The sequence below is a fragment of the Protopterus annectens genome, chromosome 13.part0, assembly GCF_019279795.1.
Source record: "Protopterus annectens isolate FY-2018-M chromosome 13.part0, PAN1.0, whole genome shotgun sequence".
Classification (NCBI taxonomy): domain Eukaryota; kingdom Metazoa; phylum Chordata; order Ceratodontiformes; family Protopteridae; genus Protopterus; species Protopterus annectens.
This window is the reverse complement of record NC_056747.1, coordinates 518,930,580-518,956,837: the sequence shown is the minus strand read 5'-3', so window position 1 is coordinate 518,956,837 and position 26,258 is coordinate 518,930,580. Positions and strand designations below refer to the sequence as shown.

The 26,258-nt window shown below is 41.2% G+C and overlaps 1 protein-coding gene across 6 annotated transcripts in view; it reads right to left on the bottom strand.

Moving 5' to 3' along the window:
• Window positions 1–26,258, bottom strand: part of GTF2I (general transcription factor IIi) — a 1,956,122-nt gene that overhangs the window by 640,104 nt on the left and 1,289,760 nt on the right. For all 6 annotated transcript variants that reach the window (XM_044054149.1, XM_044054150.1, XM_044054148.1 and 3 more), the window contains one exon: window positions 25,361–25,432. In XM_044054149.1, coding sequence (XP_043910084.1) covers window positions 25,361–25,432 — 72 coding nt within the window. The remainder of the gene's footprint in view (window positions 1–25,360; window positions 25,433–26,258) is intronic.

Here is a 26,258-nt window from a genome sequence, read left to right as displayed (position 1 = left end):
GATCTCTGGGGGTGGGCTCACAAACAGCTTCATATTCCTCGAGGGGAACTGTCTGGGGCATATCAGACACAGGCTGTCCCTGGGAGGACTGAATGACAGAAGACACACTCAGCAGAGGTGGACTACGAGGAAAGAGTGAGGGGTCTCCATCCTAAGAGAACCCTCTCCACAACGAAGGCCGAAAGGGAACTGGCTTCTCTGAAACTAGCAAGACAAGTAACCATATCCCTCAGATCCGACAAAGGGATCGGAGACGAATCTGGGACCCAGAGGAATGGTATGTCCCAACCATAAAGGAGCCGATGACACACTCATCCCCCCGGATCTGACGTCCAAATCACAGCTCTGAGAGCTCGGATCCGACATAGGAGCTGACAAACTCGAGGGCATGGCCGGCGTCGAGGTTGGAGGAACCATCGGCGCAGACCCCCTGACTCCAGGGCTCCTTGGATCCAGCTATTGGGGCAAACATTGGAGCCGAACTCGACATCTCAACCCCCACAACAACAAAAAGGCTAACTAAAGCCCTACCTAAACACACACACACACACACACACACACACACACACACACACACACACACACACACACACACACACACACACACACACAGCAAAGGCGGGAAAGGGAGGCCTACACTAACAAAAATATATACAAAGTTTTACAATTTTTTTTTCGAACAGAAACCTGGGGGGGAGAGAAGAAAGGGAAGGCAAACACTATCTATGCACACTAAACTGACTTTACACAGTTAAAGCCGGAAAAATCCTACTCTACCTGCCAGGAGCTCAGGGATCACGTCTTGGCGAAGTTGCGGCAAACGATATCTGAGGGTTGGAAGGAGGTTGCAGTGTAGTATGGATAAGGGGGAGGAGCTCGGATCTTAGCTAGGAAAGCTGCCAACTCGGATCCATATCAGATCCGAAACCCACAGGCTGACACCAGCCTGGTTAACAGGAAAAACAATGCTGCTGCTTAGGAGTGAAACTGCATGCTATCCTAAACACTATAGGCCAATAACTTGCCTTCTGACGATGTACAAACTATACACTGGAACTGATGCAGACGCAGTTTACAGTCATTTAGAAGAAAACTCAATCATGGCAATAAAACAAAAGGGTAATAAAATAAATCATATAGAACAAAGGATCATTTGTTGATAGTCATAATGGAGAACTGTAAAATGGGGAAAAATCTAAGTATGGCATGGACAGACTACAAAAAAAAGCAACCGACAGTATTCCACATTCATGCATAAAAGATTGCATAAAAATGTGCAACATGGACCCTACACTGATCAATTACATTACAGCAGCCATAAAACAGTGGCAAATCACTTTACAGTTAAGCCATGATAAAGGACAAATTATTATTACAGGGATAAAAATTCAAAGGGGGATATTCCAGGGTGACATGCTGCCACTGCTGCACTTTTGTCTTGCCCTTAATCCATTAAACTGTATGCTTAACAGATTGGGTAATGGCTACAATTTGGCTCCCAGAAAACACCAAAGTGTAAAGACTTATCTTCATTTTGTAGATAATTTAAAACTGTATATTTCATTAGATGAGGAACTAAAAGCACAACTGCAAGTTGTCAAAACTTTTTCAGATAATATAAAAATGTCATTTGGTCTTGATAAATGTCCAAAAGCAGCCTTTAAAGCAGGAAATCTGCAGCACCAAGAAAACACCAGTCTGGGATAAGATTGTGATATAAAAAAATGAAGGATTAACAATAAAACATGAACAAATGTGAAAAAAACTTAAGGAATATTTCAGAAGACTTCAATTAATACTAAAAACAGCACTGGCATCCAAGAACAAAATCCAAGCTATAAACCAATTTGCTCTTCCTGTCCTAACTTAGTTTTGTAGTTACTGACTGGCCCAAAAAGGTGTTGGATAGGTAAGACAGGAAAACAAGAAGAATGCTTCATGCTCAAATGATTTATAAAAATCAGTGTATATTATATTCCCCATTATGAAGGAGGTATGGACCTCCTCGAAATTGATTACATATATAGATCTGCAATTGTGGGACTGCATACATACCTGCTGACCTCACAAGACCCAAATCTAATGAACGTTTTGAAACACGAAGAGAAGAAGTCTAAGATGACTTCCCTGCTTAGCTTAGCAAAAGCATATCAACATCAACCGGGAATGGAAATCAAACCAGAAGTAGATAAAAATCAGGAAGCAACTGAAATGTGCCAAAAAACAAAAGAAAGAATATAAGGTAAAGAATCAGATAGATGAGAAGGCAAGAAATGTGGAAAATATGTACATATAACTGCAAATATAGAAACCTCTTGGAACATCACCATATTGATCAGGATCGAACACAGGAATGGTTAAAGAAGTGAATTTAAACCAAAAGATGAAAGGTTAATATTGGCAGCCCAAGATAGTGAACAATGTACACACTGGTTTACAAAGTCCATTCACCATGTGGAAGAAACAGACAAATGTAGCATTTGTAAAACAGAATTTGAAACCGTCGCACATTTTGTTGTTGGTTGTGATATACTAATGGCAGACAGACTGCATACTGAAAGGCATAATAATGTGGCAAGACTGTTGCATTGGGGATTGCGCAAACATTATGTTACTTAAGTGGCTGAAAAACACTGGAATCTTGAGCCGCAAAGCATTATAGAAAATGAAGTTTATATCACATGGGATAGAATAGTTGTGTAAAATCTTACCATAACCATAGATGTTCCTTCTCTTCCATGTTGCAGTATTCATATTGTGAGATTTCCTGCCTCAGGTGACCCAACGTCAGCTCCTATACAAAAGCTTAAGTCTGGCTGCTGTAGGTGCGTGGGACGTCACATGCAGGACCATAAAACCAGGGAACATAAATGTGATGTCTGCACACACAGACCTCAGAACTTGAAGCCCAGGATAAGGTGTACAGAAGAACAAGTTCAGGCTAAGGAGCAAATGTCCCTGAAGAGCTGTACAGATTAGCCTGTAGGGAGTGGATACAGAGGTCAAAGACCAACCATCCAGTAGAGATAGAAAAAAGGGGGTATGTAGGGTGGGAAGGAATACTGCAACATGGAAGAGAAGGACATCTATGGTTATGGTAAGATTTTACACAACTATTCCACGCCCTGCTATTCCTATGTTGCAGTATTCATACTGTGGGAGAGTACCACAGCTAGAAGTAGTGAAGAGAGGGGGCGGAGGTAGAGGATTCCAAGAATCCCTGCAGGATTGCCTTGGCAAATCCTGCTCTGGCCCTGGAGACCTGGTCTAGCTTGTAGTGTTTTGTGAAAGTGTGATCTGTAGACCAGGTAGCTGCTTCCATGATGGAGGCTGTGTCCAGCCCTCTAAGAAAGGCTTTGGAGGTAGCCATGCCTCTAGTGGAATGAGCCTTAGCTCCTTGAGGCAATTGTTTGCCATGATGTGAGTAGCAGAAGAGAATGATTTCCTGATCCAACAGGAAATGGTTATGTTTGGAGACTGCCTTACCTAGAGCCCTGGGGTGTAAGGAGATGAAGAGTTGGTCAGACTAAGTAGAATCTCAGTTGTCTGTGCACATCTAGGGAAGGAAGGATCCTCTCCGCAGTATTAGTTGGAGAGGGGAAGAAGGTAGATAAGTGAATGGACTGGTTTAATGATAGTTTGTTCACCACTTTGGGCATGAAAGACGGGTTTGTGTGCAAGGTTACCCTGTCATTGTGGAAGGTGGTGTGAGGATGACAGGCCATGATTCAGACAATCTTCTAGCGGAGGCAATGGCCACTAAAAGAATGGTTTTCCATGTGCACATTTGTAAAGAATCTGTGCTGGTTGGCTCAAAAGGAGGCAAGGTGAGTTTTTCTAGCACGAAATTGAGGTCCCAGGGAGGAGGGATGGGTTTTCTTGGTGGTCTGATATGCAAGACCCCTCTCGGGAAAAATTTAATGTCCAGTCTGGAAAGCAGTGGTGGCTTAAAGGCAAGTAGGCTGAAATAACAGAAAGGTGGCCTTTCACTGTTCTTCCTTAATGAGCTCGCATATATAGCTAAGGACAAGTGAGGGATCTGCCTGAAAAGGGTCCCCGTCCTTAAGGGAACACCATTTTGAGAATCTCTGTCATTTAGACAAGTAGTTTTTCCTAGTAGTTGGTTTCCTGGCCTCAGGATCGAGAGCACGTCCTCTGAATAATGTTGTCTGAAAGTGATCAGAAGTTGATCACCCAAAGAGTTAGATGCAGCAAAAGCAGATGTGGTGAATGAGAGATCCCTTTTGTTATGTGAGTAGGTCCACCTTGTGGGGTAACTTGTGGTGACTGCCCTTGGCAAGGGGGAACCAGTGTTGCTTTGGCCAATAGGGAGTCACCAGCAAGATTCTTGGTTGGTCCTTCTTGATCTTCAGTAGGAACTTTTGTATTACAGGAAAGGGAGGAAAGGTGTACAGGAACATTCCCTCCCATGGAAAGCTGAAAGCATTCACCCTCCAGGCTAGTGGAGTGTAATCCCTAGCGCAGAATTTGTTTAGTTGTCTGTTCTGGGGGGAGGCAAACAGGTCCCCTTGAGGTGTGCCCCACTGGTAGATGATGTCTATGAAGGTTTCTCTGTGCAACTTCCATTTATGTTGTTGAGAGGATGTTCTGCTCTGCTAAGTCTGCTTGTTTGTTTTCCTGAGAGATGATGTAAGAGGCCTGCAGGAAAAGGTTGTGATTGGCTGCTAGATCCCAGGGTTACCTGGCATAACTGGTACGCCTTTGTCCCTCCTTGTTTGTTGAGGTACCACATGACAGTTGTGTTGTCTGTCACAATGTGGAGCAGCCCTGGTTGCAAGATGGGAAGGAAAGCTTTTAGAGCCAGCAAGACTGCAGTCATTTCCCTGACACTGATGTGTTACTTTTGCAGGGCAGAGGTCCAGCGCTGTTGTACCCTGAAGTCCTTTAACGTTGCCCCCACTCTAGGTCTGATGCATCTGTGTGCATGGATTGAGTGGTGGGGGGAGTTAAAGAGGAATGCCCTGATTCTGTATGATTTGCTGAATCCACCACTTCAGTTCTGTTTTTAATCAGGGCAGAAGGGGAATACGTTTGGTGTAGTGGATGCTGGCTCAGACCACACATTCTTTAGGTACCATTGGAATTTTCTCACGTGCATCCTGGATAATGGGAGCATGGGAATAGTAGCTGCCATGAGACCTAGGACTTGCAGAAATTGTCTTGCAGCCAGACGAGATTCTGAAATAGGCTTTGAAAATGGGTAGAGAGAGACTGTACTTTGCTCGGTGGGAGAAAGGATCTCATCAGGTCTGTTCTGATCCTGCAACCTAGGAAAACTTTGTCCTGCTGACGAAGAACAGAGGATTTCTGTAGGTTGAAGTCCAACTTGTGAAGGAGAGTCATGGTGACCTTGAGATGAGTTTGTAGGGTGGACTCTGATTCTGCCAGAATGAGAATGTCATCCAGGTAAGGGTAGATTTGGACTCCATCAGTTCTGCAATAAGCAATGGTTGGGGCCAAGTACTTTGTAAATACTCTGGGAGCCATAGACAAGCCAAAGGGCAAGGGTGTAAACTGAAATTGTGAAGAGTGGCCAGTGAAGCGCACAAACTTCCTGTGGGAGGGCCTGATAGGAATGTGCAGGTAAGCATCCTTTAGGTCCAGAGTGACCATGAAGGCTTGGGGTGGAATGAGGGGTAGAAGAGTTTGAAGGGAGAGCATCCTGATGGAGGGAACCTTTAGAAATGGGTTCAGATAGGATAAATGCAGGATTGGCCTCCAAGGGCCATCCTTTTTGGGGACTAAGAACAGACGAGAATAGAAGCCTTATCCTTCCTGTCCTGAGGGAACTGGTTCTATAGTTCCTAGAATCAGGAGTTCTTTCAATATGAGAGGGAATAGATGAAGCTGATTTTTTGGAGGAAAAGGAATGATTTTTGGTTTTGTTTTTTTCCTTCCAGGATAGAAAATATCCTTTTTGGATGGTGGAAAGAACCCAAAGATCTGAGGTGATGGTTTTCCAGAAGGGGAGGCAGTGGGTAAGGCGGGAGGACACAGGCAGTTGAGTAAGACAGTCATGCTGAAGTGGGGCCCCCTCTGTCTGTAAAGGGCTGCTTGGCTGGGGGCTGAAAATAGGGGGGTCTGGAGAAGGGCAGTCTCTTGGATCCCATCCCCTATGAGGCTTAGAGGAGGAAGGATGTGACGCTGAGGGAGTCCTTCTGACAAAGGAAGTTTTAGCTGGATAGTTCCTGTAATATCTAGGGAAGGGGGACACCAGCAGATGCTTAATGTTCTGCAACTCTCTGCTTTTCTCTTGTAAGTTTTTGAAAAGTTCTGCTAAATTTTTCCCGAAGTAAAAGGTTGTGGTTCAGTGGAGCATCCATGATTCTGGATTTAAAATCCTCTGACAGAGGTAGTAGGTAAAGCCAGGAATATCTGCGCAAAGCAGATGCAGAGGCAGCAGACCTGGGTGAGGCCTCTGCTGCATCACAACTGCACCTAATAGAGTGCCTGGCTACTTGTGTAGCTAGAGACAGTTTTGATGCAATGTCAGATTTGGTTGGACAGTCTGGGGAGGAAGCCAGCAAGGTGGAAGCCTGGGAGACCAGGTCCAGGGCATATTTAACCATGTGGGTTTGGTAATTGATAGCCCTGAAGGTCAGGGTAGAGGAAGCGTATACCTTCTTACCCATTCTGCCCATGGTTTTGCTGTCCTTATCTGTGGGCAAAAGTGAAGCAGAAGGCAATTGTCTAGACTGTCTGTCCGGACACAGAGCAATAACTGCTAGTTCTGGTCTTCAGGCACTTTGCAAAACCTATCCAGCCTTTTGGGGGCAGGAGGTTGAGATTCTGGACAATTAGAGACTGAGTTAAAGGCATCCAGAAAGGCTGGAAGCACTGGAGGAATAGGTGAAGGACAGGGAGACTCAAGTTGAAAAAGTTCAAAATTTCTTTTCTGGGTATCTGTCATCAAGGTAGTATCCTATTTGAAGTACTCTTTCATTTTTGAAATAGTTTTCCCAAAGGTTATATACTCTGGTGGGGAATCCCCTCAATGGAGTCTTCGTCTGGGGAATAATAATCCACAGGTGAAGCCATTTGAGATGCATAGAAAACTGATTCCTCAGAAGAGGAGTAGTACTGGTCTGGTTCTTCTTCTCCCTGTTGAGTAGTGGGTAAAGGGAGGGAGGAAGCAAAGGCTATCCTAGGACTCAGCCCAGGAATGTTGGTAGGTGCAGGGCCCTAAAGGCCTGCATTAAAGAACTGGTAAACAACTGCCAATCTGGAGTTCCTTGAGGCACAGGGCTCAAGTGTTTTGTCTTTTGCCCCTATATTGGTAGTTGGCGGGAGTTCCAATGGTAGAGCGGCATCAGGAGTAGGCCTGGAAACCTTGGCCTTTCCGTTAGTTGTTCGGACTGGGCGGCCATCTCGGGATCCATCCTGAGAGTAAGGCATTTTAATTGTTAATTCTCTAAATACATATTTAGTGCAGCCAGATGACTGCGTAGGGTTTTTGGCAAGAAAGACTGACAAATGGAGCAGGCCTTATGGTCGTGCTCCTTACCTAAGCAAAACACACACTGGTCGGGAGAATCTTTGTGCGGTATCGGATGCCTGCAATTACATTTGCTCTTTTTCTCAGACATCGGCTAAAAAAAGGAAACTTACAACAATCAAGCTCAAGTATACGTAAGAGAGAAAAACCCCAACTGGGTACTTATCTTTTGAAGTCTTCGGTCATAGGAACGAAATGGTCGAAGCTAATGTAGTCTGCGACTGAAAAGTTCCGGGGTCTATGCGTGCAGATGTCACATTTATGGTTCCTGGTTTATGGCCCTGCATGTGATGTCCCATGCACCTACAGCAGCCAGGCTTAAGCTTTTGTATAGGAGCCGACGTCAAGTCGCATGAGGCGGGAAATCCCACAGTATGAATACTGCAGCACAGGAATACAAGGACATCATCCATTACAAACTGCTCAAAAAACAGAGGAGAGAAAACCAGATATAGTAGTTCACTAAAAGAAGACAGAAGTAGCATTGATCATTGAAATTGCTCTACCCAGTGATTACTGTGTCTTACATATGGACAGACACAAAGTCATAAAATACCAGAAATTGCAAGCAGAAATGAGAGCACTGTGGAAGAAGGATACCCAGACAGTTCCAGCAGTAGGAGGTGCAATGGGTCTTACAAAAAAAGAATTTACAATCATATTTAGATATTTTGCCAATGCATGTAACTCCATACAAATTACAGCAGTCATTACTGAGCACATTGCAGGTGCTGCGAAGAGCACTTCTGGCTAACATCAAAGATTGAACGAATACTAACTTCATGAACTTTAATCATATTTTGACTTAGGAAAGGGGTCCATTCCAGTCATAGCATCAAAAACCAAAAAGACTTGGAGAAATTAAAAAAGCAAACAAACTTATAATGCAATATTTTATATGCCCTACAAATCCCTTTTTAACAGCATTTTCTGTCTTACATTCAACTAAAAACATCACCAGAGAAGGTCTTTCACTTAAGATATAACTATCTTCTTCTCTTGACCTATCCTCCAATATTAACCTCTGTTAGGTGAGGCAGTCTCTAGTCTGCACTCCAAAGGTCTTCCTGGCCTCAACCCACTCTATTACCTTTCCTTCTGTAGTCATTTACTCCCAATACCTTGGTTTCTTTGCCATTTTTTTCCAGTAAAATTCCAGCGCAGGGGACCTATTTTCTGTACGCCTACTTGCAATCATCCGTAATGGCAAAATCTCCTTATTTCATTCTCCTTCTGGCTTAGTTCTTATAATATTTTCTGCTACTTTACGAATATAATATTCCGTACGGTTATTATTCTCATTAACGACCTGCAACTAAAATACCACTCTGTTTCTTGAATTTCCCCCTGCGTCATCATCACTTTCCATTTTGAATTATAATCTTCTACTTGTGTTATGTACAGGACTCAACTGCGTAACTCTATAAAGTATCTCTTCAAATCAATTAATCCTAAGGCACCTTGTTCTATTGGACAATCAACATATCCCATTTAACTCTCGCCCTCTTCCCATCCCAGATAAATTCCTTCATCTCTATTATTGCCCATAAATTCTCTGATTTATAAAAATATGCCTGATCCACATAAAAATTAAAGGGCCTAATAACATTTTCACTGCTTGTATCTTACTATGCATATCCATTAACAAGAGTTTCCAGTTTCTCAGTTTTTGTATTATTTTTTGTTTAGTCACTTCCCACATATCCATAGTGCCACAGCAGTAACCTTTCTAATCCATACTCCTAAATTAATTTTATCGTGTCCCCATAAATATGGGTAGTACTGAACTATTGTGTGTATAGGTACATAATTTATGGCTATACATTTTATTTTATTTTCATTAATTTTATATCCTGAATAGACATGAAACTGTCTCAAAATGTTCTACAACACTTTTGCTTGGAAGTGTTTACATTGGTATTTTTATACCCCCAAGTAGTCTCCAAAGAAAGAATTATGTAGACAGCAAATGTTGGAACTGGGAACATATTTCTGTGAGTGTAATGAGTTAACAGACTTTAAAGATTCTCTGCAGACTGCTCTGTCAGAGATACTGGGTGAGCAAACTGGTGTAACTAAGGAAATAATTTTTTTGAACTAGGATACAGAATTGGAATTGCCTAGACATAGTGAGGTCTTGCTGAGTCTAGTTATAGTGGCTGCCAAAAAAGCAATTACTAGAAAATGGAAATCAAAGTCTAAACCAACTTTATTCAACGTAGCGAAGATAGTAACAGAGATAAAACAACTGGAATTGGGATCTTTAGAAAAGGGTAGGGGTAGGAGCAAATTACATAGGAAAAATAGGAATTGTGCAATTAATACATTCAGAGGAGGAATGAATGAGGTATGCAATGTTTGACAACGATTAGAAGTGATGTATAATGTTTGCAGCTACAGTTGTGTTAGCATGGTTTGTAGTGTATAATGTTTGCAACTGAAATTGTGCTGGTATGTTTTATTTTCATTTATCTAAATGTAAGCCTGCCTATGTTACACAAGGTAATTTAATAAAAATGTTTCTTGTTTAAAAAAAAATTCTACAACACTGAAATGTCCTTTTCTCAATTTAACCGGTCTAAAATAATATCTGTAAATAAAGCCAACTTTTCTTGAATACCATACCAATTACATCCTTGCATTTCTGAGTCCCTTGTTTTCACTGCAATGGCTCAATATATAAAGAAAGAAAGGGGAAGAGAAAGTACAGTTTTGTACCTACCATAAATGTAGATGTTCGAGTGTAAACACTGCTGCAGTCATTACACTTGGGTTATCCTGCCGTCAGGCGGTTCCCCAGTCAGCCTGAGTTCCAAAGTCTTGGTCCGGCGTCAGTTGCTGTCGCCTCCTCCCTGACATCAGTGCGACAGGGGTATATAAGATGCAGCAGATGCTATTTTCTTCAGTTTTTCTTGCCCCAGATGTCAGATGCCCCCAAATAGGTAAGCAATTCAAATTGCTAATAAAACATACATAAGAAAAGCAAACAACAACTTTCAGTTACCAGCAAATACTCCCCATAGGTAGTAAAGGGTAGAAGGCATAGGTACGTACCAGCAAGTAAGAGGGGAAGGAGGGAGGGTAACCTGGACTGCAGCAGTGTTTACATGCGAACATCTACATTTATGGTAGGTACAAAACTGTACTAAGTTCATCGTGTTGCACTGCTGCAGTTATTACACTTGGGTGGAATCCCAAAGCTGAGGTAGGGAGGCTCGTTCTATAAGGCATTAGGAGTGGCTATAAGGCCCTGCAGCACAGCAGTGGCGAAGCCAGCTCTGGATTTGGAGTATAAAGGCAAATGGTAATGCTTGGTGAAGGTATGCACAGAACTCCATGTTGCTGCCTCCAAAATATCCTTGGTAGGTACTCCTCTGAGGTAGGCAGTTGAAGTGGCTGTTGCCCTGGTGGAGTGAGATCTAATGCTGCTAGGTACAGGTTTCCCATGGTGAGTATAGCAGAAAGTTATACAATGTCCTACCCATTTTGAGATAGTCTGTTTTGAAATGGATTTTCCCTGTGCTCCTGCAGCATATGTTACCAATAATTGCTCAGGTTTTCTGAAAGCTTTGGTTTTGTCCAAGTAGAAGCGTAACTGCCTGTGAATGTCCAAAGAATGTAGTAGTCTCTCCCCTTTGTTCTGTGGTTTTGGATAGAAAGTTGGCAAGTGAATAGTTTGGTTTAGAGCCACACGATACCACCTTTGGCATAAACGTAGGGTTAGTTCTTAAAGACACCCTGTCCTGGTGGAAAATGAGGAAAGGTTCCACTGCCATTAGTGCCTGTAATTCTGAAACTCTTCGTGCTGATGTTATTGCCAGCAGCAGAGCAGTTTTCCAAGAGATGTATTTTAATTCTCCTGTGTTAGCTGGCTCAAAAGGAGGTAAAGTTAATTTTTCCAAAACAAAGTTGAGGTCCCAAGTTGGGGTAGGTGCTCTAGAGGGTGGTCTTAGGCTTTTAGCCCCTCTGAGGTACTGTTTGAGCAAAGGATTAGAAAAAAATGGTGGATCCATGTTGTAATGAGCAAAAATGGCTGAGGCGTGGATCTTGATGGATGAGAAGGAGAGGCCCTTGTCCAGCATCTCAGTTAAATACTGAAGTAGCTAAGGAATGTTTGGGACAAGAGGGTCAAGGCTGTGCGCCTGGTTCCAGGCACAGAATCTCTTCCATTTATCCGAGTAGGCTTTCCTGGTGCTAGGCCTTCTGGCCTCCAGAATAACATCCATAACAGCTTTGGAGAGAGGCATTGCTTGCTTGACTAAGGAATTTTCCATGCAGCTAGGTTTAAGGTCTTTAGCTGGCTGTGAAGTATCCGATTGTTGTGCTGTGTCAGCAAATGAGGGGTTTGAGGCAAAATCCAGGGTGGTTCTTGTGCTAAGTTCTTTAAGATTGGGTACCAGTGCTGGCGTAGCCAGTCTGTTGCAATCAGGATCATCTTTGGCTCTTCTTGCCTGGCTTTTATGAGTACCTTTGGAAGGAGAGGTAAAGGAGGGAAAGCATATACTTGCAGGTTTTTCCAGCTGAATGAGAGGGCATCCACTTTCCATGCTTGTGGATGGTAACTCCTTGTGCAGAATTTCTGTAGCTGGCAGTTCATTGGGGATGCAAACAGATCTATGTCAGGGCTCCACCATTTTTGTGTTATCATTCTGAATATTTGTGGATTCAATTCCCATTCGTGGGGATCCATGATGTTTCTGCTTAGGTCGTCTGCCAGTGTGTTTTTCTCTCCTGGCAGGAATTGTGCTTGCAGATGAACTTGGTAGTCTAGAGCTGTGTTCCACAAGGTCATGGCTTGTCTGCAGAGGGGGTAGAAGTGTGTGCCCCCTTGCTTGTTTATGTGCCACATAACTGTGGTGTTGACAGAACACCCCTAACTGGTTCCTCTGCTCTTAACAACTTATCAGACAGAAACCCTCCCACTTTAACTCTTTCCTCTTTTCCTTCATATATCCTTCTAATCAACCTTATTATTATATCAGGAAATGCAAATTCTTCCATTACCCTACTCATAAAATCCCAGCTTGCTCTGTCAAATACTTCCTCTGCATCATGATCCACAAACAGTGGTATTTTCTTAAACTCCACTTCCATCTCCATTAACATTGTCCTGATAAAGTTGTCAAACATTTGCCTCCCCACCACAAAACCACATTGATCCATATCTATGAATTATGTCAACATCTTTGCCATTCTTTGGTATATACAAACAATTTATAATCATGGTTTAAAATTGAATGAGTCTGTATGAAGCTGGGACTGACGGGTCTTTACTGTCCTTAGGTAATACAGCCACTACAGCTTTCTTCCAAGATAATGGTGCTTTCCTTCCTTTCATATTTTTAAACAATCACAGGTTCAAAGGTTTACACTAGGCTAATGTCCACCAGAGTCTTTATAAGCTTAGCAATGCAACCCAACTCAGTTTTGTCTCTGATTACCTTGAATGTCTATACTGTCGGGTATATTAGTAATTTTGTTTTGATAATGTGCAAGCAATCCATCAGACACAGATCCGAGGATGCCTTACATGCCGGGCACAGACAACCTCTCAGTAACATGTAGGAGACAGAGTACAAAGACAGGGGCTAAAGGCAATCTGCGTAGGACAGGCCTTCCTACTTAGGATTCTCCTGGTAGGGAACCTTTAACAGCATTCCAAATGTTGCAAGTGTCTGGTTAGGTACATGCCACAAGGGGCATGGTACTCAATTATGGGTCTGATAAGGGTTGAGTAAAGTGGTACTAAAACTTCCTTGGACCTGAATGCCATACCCTTGCTTATGAGTTGAGTGACAGAATGATTCTCTTACTACTTTGGCTACATGTTGACTGAAGGTCAGATTACTGTCTATATATGTTCACAACTCTCTAGCTACGCGGTCAGCTATTAAGGGTGTTTTATCAAAGCAATTAGCTTTGGTGGATGATTTCCCAAAGAGCACTAAAATGCACTTTTATGTCGAGTTTTAATCCATAGCTTTGGCATCAGACATTTGATTGTGTTAGACCCTCTCGCAGGATGCTGGTATTGTGGGGAGGAAATCTATGATGGCTTCCAATTTACAGTCACCTGCTAACTTGTTGAGTCATAGGCTTCTGACATTAGCTTTGACTTCTGAGAAGTAGATGCCAGACATGTAGCCCTGGGGTACTCCACTGGTGACCAGTTTCCTGGTGGAGATGGTCTCACTTATCCTCACTTCCTGGGTCATATCTGTGAGTCAGCCTGTCAACAACTCAGCTAGATATGAAGGCATTTACACCTAGTTCTACGAGTTTGTCAACAATACCTGAGTGGGGTATTGTACCAAACTCCATGGTCAGGTCAAAGTAGATAATATGCACCCCCCCCCATTCATAGCGGATCTTTATCACTTCCTTACCTCCTAACCTCCAGCCTTGAAAGGGAATATCATCTGCTCCTTAAAACTTTCTGAAGACTGATTACATATCAGAATATTTATTTCATTCCCTCCTGACTTAACTTAGATGTTGAGCTTCATCTACCTTTACCCTTTTTATATTTAAGTCTTCCATAAATATTTCAGTTTGTGCTCCGTCCTGATTTCTACATTTCTTTTCGTAAAATTTCTAAAATATTACTAATACCTCTACAGGATCTATAGATATTTTTCTTGTTACAGGTTCCCCAAGTTTAGCAACAACCCTTTCTACTTTCTGTTGCATAAATCATTGTGCTACAAGTTTTTATGCTCTGGAGTTAGTCTAATAGCAATTTTTCTAAACTCATGCATATTATCCAGATACTCCCTAATTTTCTCTTTACACTCTGCATTTGTGCTTTTTGTTCTTAGAGAGACCCTTATTTTGCAATACTTTATCCTTTGTCAGCCCCTCTAATACCCATTACTTCCTAACCAAATACATGCCAGTGTAATAGTCTTCCCTTTCCAATAGCCCCTTATTACCACGAATCTTCCTTTTTTTCCTATACTTTCACTATTGGAGACCCTCTAGCAATTAGTGTAACTACTCCTTTTATTTTGTCCATGTGCTGAAAATCCATCTTGAAATCCTGTAAAAGTCACATGCTCACTTCTTTCCAAATGCATCTCCTGCAGCTCTGCTATGTGCACTCTGCATTTCTTAATATAATGCAATGCTCTTTTCTTTGTCTATATCTGTAAGGCCATTAACATTCCAAAATAATATGGATAGCATAAAAATTATGATAAAAAACTACCGTTTCCACCTATTCTACATTATCTATTTTTTTAAATGCTCATTTCCAATATTTGTACTGCATGCAGACACTAATGTTTGGCAGGCTGATCTTTTGTACACTTATTTCTTCTTATCTCTATTTTTACCTACATTACATTTTTCTAAACTTTATGTTTTAATGAAAACTTTCATACTAAAAACTAAATACTATGTACATCTTCAAATAATGACACAACCCACCAGACAGAACTGCCTCAAACTGACAGTTGCACAGAGACATTACCCAACATGAAATTAATGCTTCCTATGCTAAAGTGCATGCTGCAGCCTATGTTCCCCTCTTACACTGATTGGTGTCTGTTCTTTTCTTATTTCTATTCCACTCCCAGATGTGAAAAAAAGCAGCTTGTATGCTTTCAGAAAACATTAACCTTTTTCCCCAAGAAAAAGTGCACTGGCTATCTTTAAATAAAACAAATTTGTATACTGTTATATTAAATACATTAAAGTATTGCTTCTAAGGAGGATGCTGTCTCTTACTCACCTCCCAGAATTCCCAACTTTATTTTTCACTTAACTCCTTGCCATTGTACCATTGAATTTTGCATTTCCCTCACCAAAAAATGCTTAGAGCTCTCAAGATTAATTGCTTGGAATTGCAGACAGACTGTCCCTATGTAAAGTACTCTGCAATGAATGTCAGTTTAATTCAGAAAAGAATATACAGCTACCTTCAGCTGCAGACTTATGGACTCTCACTGAAAATTTGCTAATAAAAAAGCAGTACCTTCACAAATATAAATATATATATATATATATATATATATATATATATATATATATATATATATATATATATATATTCATGGCTTTTATCATTTTGCCTTGTTTTTAAAGCTACTTGCTCACAAGAAAACTTTACAGCTTACGCCAAGAGCATTAAGCTAGACATTCACCCTTGTAAAAATAAGAGAAAATATCTTAATTCTATATATATGATATGATACAACCACTATTACAGTCCCCACCCCCTCCTCCCAGCAGACCAAGATTACAGCATATTAATATTAAACTTGCTTTTCCCAAGCCTTCCTTCTCATTACATTGTAAATCCTACATTTCTTACAACTAAAGTACTCATTTACTTTATTAGCTTTAACACAATTACTGAAAAGACCTCCCACACACATTTAATATGCCCTTGGCTACACACTACACAAAACAGCTTTACTATATGTAACATGCAGTTTACATCATGAAATGTTTTATTTTTGTAAGAAAAATGGTTTTACTTACTTTTTCCCCACCTTTTTGTGTCCTTTTAAACATTAATGACAAAGTGGGGTATATGCTTTACAATCCACCAAGTTAAACAGTCAACAAAAGTCCAGCTTTTTTCAGACACTTTCTTTCAAAGCCACATTTCACAACTGTGATTGAAGCTTTATAGATTTCTTGATTCTTCTAGTCAACTCCTGTATTTTCTCTCTCTCTCAAGCATTTTGCTTTGGAATATTGGAAAATGTTTGTCGCTCTATGATTTACTGTCAGAGGAATGAGAAGCAGACTTTCCTTCCTTTTGCTGACTTACTTTTGTCGGATATTTTTTTTTCATCTTAACCTGCTGTGCATAAAAATGTTTCTGATGCTTCAGGAAAAAAATTCTCTGAACACAGCTGGATACAGCAGTTTGAATCTCACACCTGTCTCTCAGCATTCCCTGACTGCCAAGATAAATTTGTTTCTCTTTTGTCTGGTATACAGTGAACAATCATTTTCTACAAACACTCTGCTGTTTCCATTTTTCAATATGTTGCCATTCTGACACAGTTTTGTCAGGATCAACTCTTTCTGTTGGTATGATTGCATAGTTACTAATACAGGTCGTGGCTGCTTTCTCATGGCCAGGTTTTGAGCATACACTCAAAGTGTCCTTTCAATTAACAAATCGTCTTGTAGAATACCAATCTAGTTGCTTATTCTTTCATAAAATTAAAAGTCTGTTCTTTCAAGTTTGTATGGTATAGCAGGTTTTCTCTGCATGCTCTGTCATTTAACTCTGTTTTGAAACAGCTCTTGAGAAGCCTCATACTCGGCCAACTTTTTCTTCATTTCAGCCTCTGATTTTTGCAGTTTTATCAGTTCACCTGAACAGCTAGTTAAAGTTTCCTATATTTTTCTAGTCCTTTGTTATTTGAGTTAATGTAGTCCTTCAATGTTTCATTTTTTTTAATCACCTCTGAGTACATCTGAATTAGTTTTCCTCTAAATTACTGGAAACCATCTCTTGAACCAGAGCTGAAGCTTGAACAATTACAGACTCTTTCCCAGACAGTGTTTTCTCATCACCTTTTCTAGATGATTTGTTTTCAGGCTTATGCATTTCTTCTTTACGGGCAACCAGGCAGTGTACTTACTAATCAGTAACTGAATTTTACCCAAAAAACAGTTTCAGTAGCGCTCCTTTTTCTCAGTTTCTGTCTTCACACTAGGGGAGCTAAAGTTAAGCTGCTGGTCAGTGTGCAGCCATCTTGAAAGTCTAAGAGTCTCTATTTTTAAGAGCTGCCTAGAAAATAAATTAGCAACCAATTGGCTTGACTTAATTGATACCATCTTAGGAAGGTTTTGTGTTGGTGAACAGTGATACCACTTCCTGCACAAACAGGCTAGAGATGCTCTTTAGAGTACCTGAAGTTCAAAAATGTGCCTAGCTAACATGATGACTACTAAAAGGAGAGTTTTCCAACACAAACCAAGTCCTCCAATGCCATAAGCTCAAACTGGGGTCAGAGCAGAGTTTTCTACACAAATTTTAAGCCTCAAAAAGTTGTCAGAGATTCAACTGATGATTTAAAAGTAAGCATTTCAAAGATCAGATTAAAAAAAGAAGAAACAGCTGAAATGTTGACTTTAACAGTAGAATGCTGTAAATGTGGCTCTGAAAGGGACAACAAATAATCAATATAACTTTTGATTAACAAGAAAAGAGATCCAAGATTTGATCCTGCCTAGACCACAAGTCTCTGCTATTTAAAAGAGTAGTTAACTCTAGCAGAAACTTTTCTAACCACCAACACGACTTTAGATAGGTCTGCTGAAGCCTCAAACCAGACTAGTGATACATCTTCAGAGCCAACTATATGGACAAACACATTTTGAAACATGAGGGAGGAGTGGATTCTGAGCAATTTAAAAAATATCCTAGCACAATATTTGAAGTAGATGGGTAGGACACTGGTCAGCTGCTGCAGAATAGCAAGCCATACCTGTATGCATCAAACAGAAACTATAAGATGCACCCTAACTTGTTCTTTTTGCACTTTGACCAACACCCTCAAGACAAAAAAAGAGGAAATGCACAAATTAACCTCCCTTTGCTTGAATGCATTGCCCTTGTGGAAACCGCAAGAGGTTTATGCCTTTAAAGATGGAATATTGGCAACTTGCTGTTGAGAGATGTTGTGAACAGATTATATTCTAGGTACCCCAGAAATAAGTTTTTCAATAAGTTTTTTTAGAGCTGTTATACACAGGCAACAATGTAAATATGCTTATGACATCGTAGGGATTATTGGAAAGCTGATGTGTACTACAGTAAAACAAATCTGCTTAGTCACATTATCAGATATCAGCTACTGTGAGCTCTAGGATATTGAGTAGTTCCAACTCAAGATATAGTCCACATTAATGTGATGCAATGAGAATAATGAATTCCAGAGAAAGGGATTAAAAAACAGTCTCAACCCTTTTGCAGGTTTTTTTCCAGACTGAGATACCATTGCAAGTTTGTCTAGACACAAGAAGATCCACCAGAACATCATGGAAGTACCCCAACTGCCGGTTCAAGTCAGAAGACAGATCCCTCTGAGAAGGTCTCAACTCAGTGTCTTTACAGATTAAAATAAGCCATGAGACCAAGAATCTAGAAAAAAAATCTTGTCAAGAGTTTGTTCTTCGGAGGCAAGTGTCAGTGCAAATGGACTGAACACATTATATCATGAATGAAAAATATTCTTGCTTGCAAAGTGTTATGGAGACCTAGGAAAGTTATGATCCAAGACAGTACCAGTTGAGTGTTTTGGAAATTAACTGTGATATTAATAAAAATTGAAGTACAAAATTATTTGCCACAAGATTAATAGATCTTTAAGGTTGATACTAGCCAGCCATTCAGGTGAGGGAATGAACAGACATGTGTGTGTGTGTGTGTGTGGGGGGGGGGGGGGGGCTTTTTGCTTCTTGATCTTGGTGTACTTCTGTGGTGCATTGTACTAACATTTTCTATACAATGGGTTTTACTAGTTATTCTTTATTCTTTGGTATTCCTGTGGCTCCTCTCTTTTTCCAGACCTACAAGAAACTGAAGCCCATAGTCCCTGAAAACAATACTCCACATTCATTTGTTGCTGGAGGCATATGGCTATTTCCCTTCCCATCACAGGATGCAGAGAGGAGCTGGAAGTAAGTGAAGAGACCAAGGTAGGAGTTTTGGGACTGGAGAAGCAGGGAGCTTTTATAGGCAAAGCAGCTCTCTAGTGGTAGAGGGACCATGTTGGCACTTGCCTCCCTCTATCTTTCCGCTGCCAACTTCTTTTCTGGAAGGTCTTTAATCTTTTTAGTGCTTCCATTTTCCTGGAATGGTCTTTGCTTGGTGGAATAACCCTCTACTGTCATTAGGTACAAGAGGATTAAAAATGTGCTAGACAGATTCTAGAGTCTTCCCTATAACTTCATGAAGACACTACAAGTGGTTGTGTGGTGTTGGGGGGGGGGGGGTTCTGAAGAGCAGCTCTCAATCTACTGGGGAACTGAGCAGCTGCACCTTTACATTTTCAGACAGGGACAGTGTCCACAACTGAGCGCATCTCCTGAGAAATGACCTTGTAGCAGCAGTCCTGGCTGCTGCATTTACAGCATCACATTCATGTTTAACAGTATATTTTCATAAATGCAAAGACGTCTGGGCCTGCAGGTACAGGACAACCATCCTTATCTCATCCTGCACTCCTCCACAACTCTCCAATAGTTGCAAAAGGATGTGTTCTTTGCACTTGAGGATGTGCGTCTGGACAAATAAGAGCTCTAAATACCACAGTTGCTGAAGCATACACTTTTTGTTTACCATACCTGTCAAGTAATCTACTGTCCTTATCATTAGGGAGTGTGTTATGTACTGGACCCAGTCTAATGCCCTGCAGATTCCAGGGACATCACACCTTTTTTTAATTTTAATATAGGAACAAACGGGGAGCTTAGACTCAGCTGGGTCTTTGAGGCTGAAGGCGACGAGTGTGGCTTCAGGATGTTAAACACATCTAGGATGACTACTTTGACTGGTGGAATAGCAAGAGACTTTTAAGATCTAATCCCCAGAAGTTTCATGGCTCTCGTGAGTGTCATGGGCTTCATGGGCTGCTTCCACCGAAAATGCTCCCTAATGCATGAGGGAGTATCTGGAGGAGAATCAGAAGGCAGGGTGTTTGGGATTTAAGGTCCACATTCACTCCAGCATCAAAGTCTGAGAAGTCAGTTTTTCTCACTGGGTAAGTCTCCCTCCTTCTCTAGGAAGACCTAACTCTAAAAAAAAGAGGGCTTCTCTCTATCAGGTTACAGCCCATATAGAAACTGGAAGAACCCTGAACAAGTTTAGCCCAACCCAAAGAAGGAAAAGAAGGTGGGCTGGGGGTTAAAGACCTGCAAAGGGGCAGATTTTCCGTAGCAGAGGTCTAGGCTATAAGGGTCTTGGGAATCTGATGGTGACATTCTTGGGTTCCAACTTATTAATAGCAGTGTGGACATCCTCCTCTACAATGAGAAAGAGTAAGCCATCCTTCCTTTTCTTATCAGTTACTATTCCAGGGTGGATGTCTCATCTTCTTCCAACAAATCTAAAAACTGTTCATTCTGCTACAATGTGATAAAGGGTGACAGCATATCAGCCTCCAAACCAAGAGACAGACATTAGGTCCACAGGTTGGTCAACCACCTTAGAGGTACTGGCACTCTTGGACCTAAAATCCTTAACAGTTTCACCTGACTCTTAGGCATCCTTACACTTATGTCTCTCCTCCTTTTCAGAGGAGACATCTGGCTGTCTACCATCTGATGATGTAGGCCACTAGCCACTTTTTGTTCAAGTAGACCTAGACAGAACTGTATCACATATGAATGAGTCTTCGACCTGAACTCGAGACCTTTTGCAAGCACTAAACTAGTGTTCCAATTGGGACAATACACATACAAACACAGTCACTGATCATGGACTTGACCTCTTCGGCAATATGAAGCATGCCCAATACCTCCATATCAGGAAGTATCATAGAGGTGTCTGTAACACACACACCCACACACAAAAAACAATGAGGCAGAAGTTAAACACAAGCATACCAGTTATGGTAAAGAGAAAAATAAAGGACAGACCCCAAATGGGTATTTTTTCTGCTTAGTGTTCTGAATCATGCCCTAGCCAAATGGTCTAATTGAACATCTTTCTCTGTGTGCTACATATGCAGGGAGAAAGAAAAGAAAATTGCTAGCCATATACCAGGAAACAACAGGAACAGTACTCAGCTCTGAAAGTTTGGCCAGATATTGGACCTCGGTCTGTGGCAGAACTCTCTGAGGTTATGACTGCGATAATGACCCACTTGAACTTTGGATGGAATTTCCTTGCTCCAGCAAATTAATAAGCTCCATGGTCTGTAGCTACTGCCTTGCCTGTATGTGGTCGGTAAATTTGCCCCTGACAACTCTTATAAATCGAGGAAGTTGTCTGATAAAGCAGTAAAATATCTGAAGCCTGGGGTTTGGCTAGGGTTGTGATTCTGTACTGCACTTGCAGTTGTGGGTTTCAGATGGCTTGTTGTTCAGGCTCTGCTGACAGTGTTTGAAGGCTTACTTCCTTTTCCTATGAAACTTTTTCTTTGGTTGGGATGGATGGATGGCAGTCAATTTCTTGATTTTAAAATTTAATGAAGAGAGGTCTCCTGCTTCCTTTTCTTCAAATCCATGAGGATCTCTCTGCAAAATAGGTTAAAACCCATAAAGAAAGCATGGAACAACGTCTGATAGATATCAGCAGTCATCTCAAAGATGCACAGGCAAGCAGGTCTACTCAATGCACGTCAACTGCATCTTCCTTGGCTAAGTATTTGAGAAGTTAATCATCAAAATATGGAAATACGTATAGGTCTCTTTACAAGTCTCAGAATTCTGGAAGAGCTTTTTTTAATTTTAATCAGACGTAGGAAAGTGTACAATTCTGTCAGCATCTTCAAAATCTGTGGAAATGTGCATTGTGGTTGGTAATGTACAGGTGAAGGACAGCAACTACATGCATCGTTTTCTCTCCTAAAAAAATAAAATGGCTTGCCTCTCTGGGTGTGGTATATCATTAGTTATGTTTCACTGGAGTAACCATGGAAATTGCCCTATCTGTCTAGGAAAAAGTATAATGCTGGGAAAGGCTATCTTCTGCTCATATGTTGACTCTTAACTTGCATCTCAGTTATGTACAAGTTGATTTCATGGCTGACTTAATGACAGGCAGGAGACACTGAAGAAACATTTTAGGTGGTTCAAAACATTCAGATAATCTCCTGACAGTTGCTGTTGACCAATGATTCACGAAAGCCCATCAACTATCCCACTTTTTGAAAACAAAAGTAGCAAATGATGGATCCCCTGAAGAGGGTGCAAGTCATGTCCTGTTCAGAAAAAAATAAATAAAAAACAAGAATAAAACAGGACATGAACAGATGCTGATTTAAACTTCATGTCTTTTTACAACTAGGATAGTTCCTGTGCAAAATACTCATCAGAAATGGGTCAGAATTTGGTTCAAACATGCAAGCCCCTTGGGAGGTCAAATTCTTTTTGACTTCAGCTAAAGAACTGGTAATAGCAAATGTGATCTAGATATACAGGATCCATTTTAGAACACTGAAAAAGAGGCTTTATTCAACATCACCGCTAGGCTCCCCAAGATGGAGTAGCAGAGTCCTTCATTGGGACTGCTTTGAAGAGAGAGACAGAAAATAAAATCTGCACAGACCTGCTTCATCAAAACAGGAACAAAGACTATGGCAATCTCCCCCTCACATACCGTAATGATGGTACAGGAAGCTGAGAAAAGGACTGCTAGAACTTATCCAGTCCAACATGTTCTGTGGACAGTTATGCCCATCAGAGGGAAGTGCACCCAGTGGGCAAAAGTCTCAATTATTCCCCTACAATTCCTTTTATTCATGTGATATTAATGAAGAGTGTCCTGAGCAGCCCTTTTCTCAACTGGCTGCTTACAGGTGTTATGTTTAAACTTGAATGGGGACCTACCTTGACAAATCTGGGCATGGAATTTCAGTACATGTCAATGACTGACACACCAAATTTCAGAATGTTTCTTAGCTTTCTTCAAAGACTTTGATGGGAATCCCTTGAAACTGCCTTAAATAGCACGAGATTGACAGTTAAATGGTGTTACTGAAAAGGTTGCAAAGGGAGAACACAGCCTTCATATGGCTAAAACCTATTCAAAACATGTAATCCGGGTGCTTGTCTAAAGCACTAGTCCCCGTCCCCCCAAGAAACAGTTGAAAAAAAATGGGACCTACCATACATGTTTCCATGCAGTAGGTGAACTGGAAAATTATTCAAGAGCTAAAACACAATGAAATGTTACGCTTATAAAGTCATAAATAAACTAAAACATGCTTTATTTTATATTTTTTCTTTACTTTAGAAATAAATCATCCAGAAGTGTGAACACGCTTCACGTAAATGAAGTTTATTGCAACCTATTGTTATTTTATTGTTTATTATTATTGTTGTTGTTTGTCTTTCGGCTTTTCCCGGTTAGGGGTCGCCACAGCGGAACTCTGGTCCACTAATGATTGGCAGTTGGTTTTTATGGTGTCGAGTTGCCAGCCCGACACCCAACCTTCAACAAAGGCACGCTCATTCAACGCATGTCTTTCGAACGCCCACTTGACCACGGGGAGGACATGCAGACTCCACACGGAAGGCACTCCCAACCCATGTCGAGAATCGAACATTGTCTTAATACCCATCTAAAATAAGTTCAGTAGGCTGTGGGGGAAGGGGTGGCATAGGGGTGTGGCTCAGAGTATGGTGAGGAGAGGGATTGTTTATTATTACTGTATCCTATGTTAATATTTTGATATGTTTCCTGTGTTTAAAACTTAAGTTATGTATTTACTGTCTCTGTACTGTTTTGTTACGTGGAGATTTTCTCCCCGGGCCTCCGTTGAAAATGGACATGTAGCCAGTCGGACTATCCCGGTCAAAAAATGTAAAATAAAATAAATAAATAAATGCAAGCTGTGATCCAGACAGTGGCGGGAAAGAACTAAGAAGGGGCAGGTTCACCTTGGTTTCACTGGAGACAGCTCAAGAAATAGGACTATGACAGCTCAGTACGAAGAAAGAAAGAAAGAAGGGTAAAGCCTGTCAAGACTGTTGAGGCATTTCAGTAGAGGGCTTCCTTTACTGATAGCAGGAGAGTTTTGTGAACGAGTGCCCTGCTGAATGCCAGCCCCTAAAGAAATCACTTAGGTTCACATTCAATTTGCAGCTCAGAGAACTGAGAAAGTTCCAGGCAGCATTATTTTAAAAAAAATAAGTACTTGACAGAAGAACATAATCACAAACAGTGATCTCAGAAGGAATCTTAATTTAAACAGGACTGTACCCTCACAGCTTGTGGTGGTCTTTTTTCCAACTTTTTGTCCCAGCTGCCTGTCAATCATCAGTCCACTATTGGCCAATCGGATCACTTGATCCCCCATCACCAGGGTGCAGGTAAGCTTGGAGGAGCCATCATTTTAGACAACCATCAGGGATGGTTCAAGTTTTTTCAGGTTCTTCTCCTCAGCCCTAGTTGTGTACACCCACAAAAGTACCTGGGAGAAGCATACAACTGGCTGTCCACAGATGGCATACCCTCTCCTCCACAAAGCCATTCCCTCCAAATAGTCTTGCCCCTCTGTGAAACGCAAGCAGTGGTTTCCTGGTAGATATCAAGAAAATCATACCACCCAGTCAAGCCCCTTCACTCCTCTCTCGCCTTGCCCAATGCATCCATTCCCAGTTCCTTAAGTCTCTGAATGTAGGTTAGTTTTTTCCCTTTTATCGCCTTCCTTTTTTTTTTTTTTTTTAAATCCAAAGCACTGAACTTATCACCCATCAACACAATTTCAGCAAGTTCAGTTTATGTAGTGAGGAGTTAAATGACTATAGCAAAAATGCAGTTTTAACGTTACTGAGCAGAATCAAGTCAGCCAATGAGCTAGCCACATTTCTAGATGTTGTTACTGACATATATGTACAACCCACACAAAAAATCAAGGTGTGATCAATGCCAGACTGCTGCAGTATTTGTACCTGTGTGAATTCTAAGTCTGACTTAAGATTATCCCAAAGGTGTGGACTAAAAAACATTTCTCCTGGTCGTTATACTCAAACAAAGGAAATACACTTTTCAGTCCACAAAAAACAAACCTGAGCAAATAAAGCATTTAAAAAAGGAGATAGTAAATCAGCTATGCATACATCCCTCTCATGTTATCTATTTTTCTCTCTCTACCTTATGTCAACATTTTGATTTTACAGTTAATCAAAACACATTTCTTAACTTACCATATTTCATGTTGAAAATATCCTCCACTTGCTTTCTTAGTTTTGTAATTCTAACATTCCAGTCTTCTTTGACTGCAAGAGAGAAATAAATGACAAAAGTACACTCAGAAAGACAAGACAGTCCAATAAAGTTATCATAAAAACAAAATCCCTCAAAGCTCATGACTCATCTGCTACATCAATACTCCATACCAACCAATAACTGAATGCTGAAACAACAGACATTTTGCCTTCAGCAACACTGGTCCAATGTTAAATAATAAGAAGTTATGTACCTACCATAACGTTCCATGTTAGTTGTCTTCTTCTCGCCTTCTTTCTTGCTGGATGGGTTCGGAGCCAATCCTCGGCTCCGACTCGGCCAATACTAAAGCTCGAGAGCTAATTCCACCGGCTCGAGGCTCCCCTATATCCCACAATGCTAGGCGGTAACTACTCAGATCCCGTTTGATAGCTATACCAAGCAACCCTAGTCTCCATAGAATGGAGAAGGGAAACCCACCTCAATAACAACCTGCGTGAAAGGTATCGCAGACCTAAGAAAGGAGAAAAGGAGGTGGAAGAACGTGTAGGAATGACGACTTCCAGAGGAAGATCACAAACTGAATTCCTATCGGTCTGTCCAGGCTTGGGGGAAGGAGGGTGGGACACAAGAAAGAAGGCGAGAAGAAGACAACTAACATGGAACGTTATGGTAGGTACATAACGTCTTAATGTTAAGTTGTCTATCTCGCCTTCATTCTTGCTGGATGGGACCGCGTCCCTAGCACCTTATCCCGGGTGGCCTATCGGAACAGACTCTTGAGAACAGTGGAACCAAAGTTGGCACGGTTTCTGGAGACCATGTCCAATTTGTAATGTGAAATGAAGATATGAGGAGAAGCCCAGGTGGCTGCTG